Source organism: Hippocampus comes, unplaced genomic scaffold, assembly GCF_001891065.2.
Source record: "Hippocampus comes isolate QL1 unplaced genomic scaffold, H_comes_QL1_v1.1 scaffold96, whole genome shotgun sequence".
Classification (NCBI taxonomy): domain Eukaryota; kingdom Metazoa; phylum Chordata; class Actinopteri; order Syngnathiformes; family Syngnathidae; genus Hippocampus; species Hippocampus comes.
Genome location: NW_017806074.1, coordinates 559,724 through 568,553, shown reverse-complemented (window position 1 = coordinate 568,553; position 8,830 = coordinate 559,724). Strand labels below are relative to the sequence as shown.

General features: G+C 40.3%; 1 protein-coding gene across 1 annotated transcript in view; it reads left to right on the top strand.

The window, feature by feature from the left end:
* rev1 (REV1 DNA directed polymerase) overlaps positions 1-8,353 on the top strand; it is a 12,292-nt gene extending 3,939 nt beyond the window's left edge. The window contains exons 7-21 of the mRNA XM_019894424.1: positions 696-816; positions 899-1,022; positions 1,108-1,236; positions 1,615-1,769; positions 1,841-1,960; positions 2,049-2,269; positions 3,030-3,202; positions 3,318-3,535; positions 3,619-3,809; positions 3,884-4,147; positions 5,285-5,384; positions 5,487-5,689; positions 5,762-5,912; positions 6,742-6,844; positions 6,923-8,353. Of these exons, the coding sequence (XP_019749983.1) occupies positions 696-816; positions 899-1,022; positions 1,108-1,236; positions 1,615-1,769; positions 1,841-1,960; positions 2,049-2,269; positions 3,030-3,202; positions 3,318-3,535; positions 3,619-3,809; positions 3,884-4,147; positions 5,285-5,384; positions 5,487-5,689; positions 5,762-5,912; positions 6,742-6,844; positions 6,923-7,034 (2,385 nt within the window). The 3' untranslated portion in view covers positions 7,035-8,353. The remainder of the gene's footprint in view (positions 1-695; positions 817-898; positions 1,023-1,107; positions 1,237-1,614; positions 1,770-1,840; positions 1,961-2,048; positions 2,270-3,029; positions 3,203-3,317; positions 3,536-3,618; positions 3,810-3,883; positions 4,148-5,284; positions 5,385-5,486; positions 5,690-5,761; positions 5,913-6,741; positions 6,845-6,922) is intronic.
* The last annotated feature ends 477 nt before the right edge of the window (positions 8,354-8,830 follow it).

Below are 8,830 nucleotides of genomic sequence, written 5' to 3'. Positions count from 1 at the left end.
CGCCCAGCCGTGGCTCAAAAAGGGACCAAGATTGTAACCAGAACATTGGTGCAAAATTTAGACATAGAATAGTTAAAAAAAAAAAAAAAAAAAACTTGCTACCACTAATTGCAATGACTATATTAATCATAATGCAGATTTTTTTTTCTTTTTATTTGTTTCTGTGCCAGTCGGTAAAAATATATTTTTACATTATACCAGCCTGGTGCTGAAAAGTTGGGAACCGCTGTACATTGTGGAAAAAACTTTTTTTTTTAAATCAGATTATAGTCGACTACAAAAAAAAAAATCTTTGGTCGTTTATCCCCGATGAGGAAGATCTGCTCAACCATTTTGCTCTTCATCATCTCATCATCCTCATGAAAAAAAAAGGAGTGTGAACGAATTAATTTTGTCATCATTGACGAAAACAATACTGATCAATAGCAAGGAGAGGCAGCTTCATTGATATAATGCATTCATACACAAGGTAACTCACTGCACTTTACATACATAATTAAAAAGACAACATTTAAAAGTATTGAAAAACAAAGCAAAAAATAGCTGCAGAAAAGAACACCCAATGGAAGAAAAAGCTCCTTTTTTTCATTTAAAAAACCTTTTAAAGACCTCAGTCGTAGCTGTTTGGGTACTTAATGATGTAATCCATCTGAATCAGGTTACCAAAATAAATATATATATTTTTTTTTTCCCCCACAGGTAAGCCTGTAGCTGTGACTAGTAACCGTGGGCAGATGCGTGTGCCTTTAAGACCAGGAGCCAACCCACAACTGGAGCAGCAGTACTACCAGAGGAAATACACTCTGGCTCCACATGGTGAGAATGGTTATCCATGTTTAAATATCCCATTCAAAATGCACTTAGTTTTATAAAAGATGCACTTTGCTTTGCCTCACAGACAAAGAGTTTGAGGATTTACATGATGTTGCTCCACAAGACTGTGCAGAAGTGCACGCTAATGGAATAGATCAAGATGCTGCTCTTTCCATGGCGGAGATTGCATCCTGTAGCTATGCTGCAAGGTGAGATGTGCATTTTACATCATTGTGCTTCTGAGCAACATTCACTTACCGTGTGGCCAACTGTTGCGTTGGCGTTCACTCACAGGCAGGCAGGTGTGAAGAACGGGATGTTTTTTGGTAAAGCCAAACAGCTGTGTCCCACTCTGCAGTCTGTCCCGTATGACTTTGACGCCTACAAAGAGGTGGCCCTCACCATGTATGAGACTTTGGCTGGGTAAGAGGAAGTGCTCTTTTCAGCCTCTCATTCAAAATGTATAGTGGTGCTTTGAAAAACGAGTTCAACTTGTCCCGGGAAATCCGCAAAGTAAAGCATTCAGATCTCAAATCATCTTTCCCCATAGAATAGAATGGAAATGTCTTTAATCTGTACTCTATAATATTGTGCCTTTATAAAAGGCTCCCTTTTTGGGTGCATTTATGGTTCCTATTTGCCATTACCCTTCTGTTGTGCTGTCACCAACTAAGCACAGACAGAATAGCAAAAGACACGAAAGGTCAGTGCTGAAATTTGTATGTGTATGACCCCTGCACTCAAGTGTCAGGAAAATGACATATTACACAGTGGAGATGTTCTTATTGTGTTCGGTTGCAGTTACACTCACGACATCGAGGCTCTGAGCTGTGATGAAGTACTGCTCGACGCCTCTGCTCTCATAGCCGAGTTGGGTGTCGACCCTGAGGATCTAGCCAAAGCCATCAGAACAGACATCAAGGGAAAAACGGGATGCTGCGCTTCAATTGGCATGGGTGAGTTTGTCTTTTAATGTGTCAATTGAAGCAAGCATTTAGAATTCACTCTTACTCTTCAACTTGTTTAGGGTCCAACATCTTGTTGGCTAGGCTTTCGACACGCAAGGCCAAGCCCGATGGGCAGTACTTCTTAAAGTCAGAGGAAGTGGACGATTTTATCAGGGACCTGCCAGTGACCAGCTTACCAGGTACATACAGTACCTCATGTTTTTTGAGAATATAACTTGCACTCCCGGCTTGTACAAGGCATTGTAATTGTGTTTTTTTTCTTTTCAGGTGTGGGGCCTGTCATGGGCAGAAAGCTGGCAGCTATTGGGGTCAAGTCATGCGGGGACCTGCGTCACGTTTCTCTCACTCAGCTACAGAAGAAATTTGGACCACGATCGGGACAAACGTTGTACCGTTTCTGCAGGGGTCTCGATGACCGACCTGTCCGCTACGAGAAGGAGAGGAAGTCCGTGTCGGCAGAGATGAACTACAATATACGTTTTAAAAAGGTAAGACTGACACTCACTGGTCACTCTAGTTGGTGTCAGTGCACAATGAGAACCAATTAAAAAATTCTGTCTTTCCGATGAAAGCAATGATCACTTTTGATATGCAGTGTCATCGAGAAATACATTCAAAGGAGACGAGTTTGACAGTTTTTTTCTCAATTTAAAATTATGCAGTGTCATCGAGAAATACATTCAAAGGAGACAAGTTTGACAGACGTGTCTCCATAACATTTCTGTGACATGATTTGTCAAAATTACCCAATTATGAAAAGTTAAATCACCCTTTACACATCCAGTATCTTGCCTGGAATCTGAATCTTGCATGTATCTCCGATTTTATATGACAATTGATTCAGTTTTTAAAATTTGTAGAAAAAAAAAGCATATCATAGACATGACACAAAACCCAAGTCATTTTAAATGGCAACTTCCTGGCTACAGGAAATATTTGGAAGTTGAAGAAAGTGGTCCATGACAAGGCCCCAACTTGGTTGAAGTGTTCATTTGTTTTTGTTGGTGTTTTTTTCAGGGTTCCGTTTGTTTTTCCATACTCAGAATGACTGTAGTTTTGTGTCCTGTCTGTGATCTTTTTTTTTTTTTTTTTTTTGCTACGAATTTAAACAACCGAATGAACATCCTCTGAGACGGGTGTTTCCAAAATTTCTGCCAGAGGTTATATATGCTCCCTGGAACATTCTGTGCATTATAGCGGTTGTAGTTTCCAGTGGTTACTCACGTCTTTTCCTTATTGATCTTTCAGGTTGATGAGGCAGAGTCTTTCCTGTCCAGCCTGTCCATGGAGGTGCAGCGACGTCTACATGAAGCTGGGTTGCAAGGTCGCAGAGTGACGCTCAAGGTCATGGTCCGCAAGGAGGGCGCACCCCAGGAGACAGCGAAATACGGTGGCCATGGCATATGCGATAACTTTGCCAAGTAAGTGAGAGTTGCCCACATAGTGTATTTCATTACGTAGTGGCAGTATTTAAAATGACTTTTTCGTTACATTCTCATGTATTCTCATCTCTTTCCGATCTCATCCTTCGTCTAGGACAGTGCTGCTCGCACAGTCCACTGACAGCGGCCAGCTAATTGCAGCGACAGTCATCAAGATGTTCCACGCTATGAAGTTGCCAGTGCAGGACCTCCGAGGCCTGGGCATCCAGGTCCAGCTTCTTGAGGGAAGTCACTCTGCTCACAACAATGTCAACGGGCTTCGGACACGCTCCATCAAAGAGATGTTGCTCAGTCATGCATCCACCAGCAAAGGTTGGTATCTTTGTGCTTCAGTTGATGTACCGTATTCACTGTTAATGTTTTAAACTTAAAAAAAAGTAATATGTACATCATAGATGCTGGTGACAACAAACATCAGGAAAAGACACCACATATCCAAGATGTATCGCCTGACTCCATTGAACATCCTCAGTCTACCAACGCATCAGTTCCAGGAACAAGCAACGATCATGAAGCATGCAGTCAAACGCCCAAACATCCCCGAACACGACTCGACATCAGTATTGAAATCCCCTCACCTTCACAGGTAGGCATTCAATTTGACTGTGAGTTTTTTCATACCCACACACACATACACAATTGTTTATTATTTCGTCCAAGGTGGATCGGTCCGTGTTAGAAGCCCTGCCCACAGAGCTGAGATTACAAGTGGAGCAGTCGTGGGCTTGCAGAGAAGGAAAAGAAGCAAACCACCACCAGGACGGTGGTCTGCAGCCTTTGAGTCCCAAGTCACGGCTGGCTTCCACTTCTTGTCCTCCTCCTGCACTGAACAAATCCCCTGCACCGCCTGCAGCACTAGTGCTGCAGATTCCAAATCAGCCGGATAGTCCAGGAATTGTTTTGGAGCTGCCTAACTACTCCCAGGTACATAAACTTTATTAGCTGATGAGTGGCATTTTTACAAGGAAAAAAACTGTTGCAATCTCAGACAATGCGATTTTGTAGCTGTCAAAGCTGTATTTTTTTTGTTTGTTTGTTTTTAAGCGCTCTCATCCGATGTTGCCTGTAAGCTGCACGCATGCGCAACTGAGCATCGCTCTCACCCTATCAGTGCACACGGTGGAACTGGTGCGCACCACGTGAACACATTACGTCATAAATTATCATTCCTTCATTTCCATCCCAGTTTAAGCTACAAACAGGACACCACACCATTCCCACTTCCGGTACTGTTTCCATACGGTACTGTTTTGAAGTATAAGCATGCACACAGGATTGGCTACCGTGTACATTTTTCTTATGGTCCAAGGAATGCGCAGGGAGTTTGTGTGAATGCTCAGACACATGGAAAATTAGAGGGAACGTTGCTCCCATCCCTCCAAGCTCAACTAAGCTCCTGTTGACAGGTCACACTAAACATCTCTGAGGTGTTTAAAAAAGTGTGGGTGTGCTGCTCATAGCGCAGTGCAGGTACTCTCTTCCTAGTTACAATTATCACTTCTCCAAACAAGTGCTAACTAAAGGGCGACAAGGAATCGCTAAGCATGCAACAGAAATAAAATAAGACAACAGTTCCAATCATTAGCACATGCCCAAAACAAGGAAATGAATCGCTTATGACTGACGTTAGCCGTGACAAGGTAAAGCTCGAGGTAATAAAAATCTGTTAAATATTTACATCAGTTGTTATTTGTGTTTATTTGCACTACTGTATTTTGCACCGCAGAGTACTTCGTTTTGAGATCTATACAACAATAGGTCTCAAATTTTCTGACCCTTTTCACATTTAAATAACCCTTTGAGAAATACTTATGACTGTATATTATATTTAATAGTAATTTAATTTCAGAGGTAGAATGGAATGATCTGTTTAACTAAGGATGCTGCTGATTTTAGCAGAGGTGTCCAGCATCATGAGAAGATGTATCGGGTATTTTTTATTTTGTTTTGTCAAAATAGAATTTAGGCCATTGTTTTAAGAAGGTGGCAACATTCTTTCCATAAAGAACACATTTATTTCCAAACAAAGTGGCATATTTCTTCTCTGATGTGTGACTGCAGGTTGACCCAGAAGTTTTCGCCGCTCTTCCCAAAGAGCTACAGGAGGAACTCAAGTCTGCCTACAACCGTGCTGCAAATAACCAGCCTCAGACAAAAATGCGTAAGACTTTGAAGTGTTCAACTTCTATTTGCAGTGCAATGTTGTTGTTGTCCCCCCCCCCTCCACCCCCCTCCTCATTTTCTCATTCCTATTTCCCAACAGTGGAGCAAAATAATGCACTTTTGCAGCTGAAGCAATCTGTAGGAGTCGGCGTCGGACGAGTGAAGCGGCGATACAAGAGGAAGAACACAGTAAGCCCTGCCAAAAAGGGCCCATCGCCTCAAAAGAAGTACCACCCGATGAACAGCCCTGCCAAAACCGCACCACCTTTTACGAAACTTAAGGAGCCTCTGAATGTCTTAAAGGTAGATGCTCAAACGATTTTGTTGAAAATGCAACATTTATAACATAACCCATACTTCCTTCTGCTTCCACAGGCTGAAAACGGTCCATCCACATCCTCTTCAAAACAGGACATCCCAGAGCCTTTGCCAAAATGCATCCTTCGCCCTCCTCCGGCGTTGGCCGGAGCCTCTGAGCTACCGGATATTAAAACACTGTTACGGGAATGGGTGACCACCATGACAGGTAGACATGCACCTTCTTCTATACAGCTACATCTCAATTAATTTGAATATCGGGAACTTTTTTCATCACTCGCCATTGCCATGTATGCAATTAATTTGAATATCGGGAAAAAAAAAATTAAGTAGTTCAATTCAACAAATGAAACTCATATATTATGTAAATTCCTGACACAGATCCAGAATACTTTTCAGAAAGCCAATTACTTCCTTATTTCTTCATTCAAATTGATTTTTATGTTATATAGTAAATTCTTGAGATGGTGCATTTGGCTTTTTTTTTTTAAGCTACTAATGACAGTCGTCACAATGAGTTGAAAAAATGTCATCGTAAAATATTTTACTAAGGCCGTGAATCTTTTTCAATTTAAAGAGGAGATAATGGAAATATAAATCGCTCCCTCCATCGTTAAACTTTCATAACATATTCGGCAATCATTTTATCTCATAAGCGAAGAACTGAATTAAACACTTAAAAAGCCCAAAATAAATCAATTCTGCCTTAACTTGTGAGTTGGACAAAGGTCTTGGGACACCATTGATTCTAATATTGTTTTAGTTGCATTTTTCTCTTGAATCCTGTGTTGAGGCTGTGCCTTCTATTGCTTCGCATTAAAAATAAATAAATAAATAAATAAATAAGAAAGAAAGAAAGAAAGAAAGAAAGAAAGAAAAAAGTAGGACTGCCCAATCTGAATCATCTCTTGATGTGAAGACATCTAACTTCAAAGTCAAACGTTTTGAGTGACTCATTTTAGACTTATATTGCACTAGCCGTCAAACGAGTTAGTCATTGTGATTAATGAAAGGAATGTATCATAACTTTGTGTCAGACCCCATGGAAGAGGACATCCTACAGGTGGTGAAATATTGCACTGATCTAATCGAAGACAAAGATCTGGAGAAGCTGGATCTGATCATAAAATACATGAAGAGGCAAGTTTGATTCATAATTAATCGATTGCTGCTCTTCAGCACAGAAAACAAATAACATTGTCCATTTTGGGCCCGCAGGATCATGCAGCAGTCACTGGAGTCCGTGTGGAGTATGGCCTTTGACTTCATTGTGGACAACGTGCAGGTGGTTGTGCAGCAAGCCTACGGTAGCACCCTAAAGATCGCATGAAAATCCATGCCAGCTTTTCCACTTTTTCCTCCGTTTGAACTCTTTCTTCGGCCAATTGCTGGGTTCTGTAAGCTGCACGGACCTGGTCAACTGTAGCAACATAAATTCATGGTTTCTTATACAGCATGAGCCAAGTGAGGAATACTTTAAAAGCCACGATTGTATTCCAAGTTGGTTTGTATACATGCAGCATTTTCTTGTCTTTTCAAAACCAAGTCAACGGATTTTGAGACATAGACTCTCTTCATGTTTTCTTGGTAGTATCCTGTCTTGGAAAACAGTGGAGCCTCCAAACTGGAACACAGTCCACTCTGTGACGACAGTTGATTTAAAAAATTGTTGATTTCACATAGGAAATGATGCAAAATGAAGTTTTAAGTAACATTTTAACAAATACTCATTTAATCCTTTAGATGCTCCCCGGCTTAAAGTCTCACAAAATGATGAGTGACAGTCAAAATTGTTTGACTTTTGGAGGCGCGTTCCCCCCAACTCCAAATGGTACCACTTTTGGGGCAACAGGCTTTGGAGGTTCCACTGTACTTTGCAAATTGATTCCAATGCAATGGTAGAAGGCTTTTCCAGTGTAAGAATTTTTCTCTCTCCCCTCATATATCTGGTCATATCTGATACAATTTAAAAAAATAAATAAACAATCATGTTTCTTTTTAACCTTTTGCAAAAAAAAAAAAGTGCCAAATCCTTGCATTAAAGTATGTAAATATTTTTTTTTATGTACTTGTTTATTGGAAGTAAAGGGTTTACCTCTTGTATTGTTGTTTACATTTAGTGAATTCTTAGTAACTAAAAACTGGACCGTTTTGGTCTTTGGAAAGAAAGCACTTCAGAGGTTACCAGTTGATTGTCACTCTCCTCAATATAATGCCTCTACAATTTTTTTTTTTTTTTTTTTGTGATATGTGGTAAGGAAGATGTCCCTTTGGATGTAAGTTTGAGCTGAACAATGTTACATTTTTAACTTTGTAGCCCAAATTTGTATTGCATGACATTAGCCGCCCACTCAGAAATGCTGTGCTTGGCTGGAAGAAAAAAAAAAAAAAAGAAATATTATGCAAACCAAATTAGTGTAATATTTCCAGATATTTGTTTAAGAACTATCTGTTCAGTTTTGAAGTTGTTGCTTCACTCTTTTTTTTTTCTTCTTCCCCCCCTCCACGTCGTCATGTTGGCAAAAGCCAGTGGGCCTCATTTTTGAACGGGCCAAGTTTTATCTTTATAATTCTGGCTTGTGCCTGAAGACCTGAAGCTGTGAACGTTTTCTAAAGCTTGATAAAAATAAACTGTAACTTTTAATTTTATTGTGCTTGTCTTAAGTCACTTCCTCTGACTTGCCCTAATCAATACTCACCTTGTATATATCATAATCACTTGAGTGAAGGGGATTTTTAGACCAAAGCTGGGTCAGTATCAATAGGTTGTAGTGACCACAGTGTGGTAGCATTTGCTAGAAGAAGTAAAGTCCCTAAAGCCAAACCAAGGGTTGTGTACAGAAGGTCCTATAGATCTTTCTCTGAGGGTGCATTCCTGCAGGACGTTAGCAATATATGTTGGTCTAATATTTATAAAGGAAAAGAACCAGATGCAGCAATAGATTCCTTTCTTAAAAAGTTTCAACCAGTTATTGAAAAAATGAACATTGAAGACTTACAGGGCTCCATGGGTTGAAACAGAATTAAAGGGCTGCATGACTAAATGGAATGCTGCAAAAGAAATTGCTCAAAAGAGTGGTTCCATAATTGACCAACAGAAGTACTGCAAGTTAAGGATTCATGTTA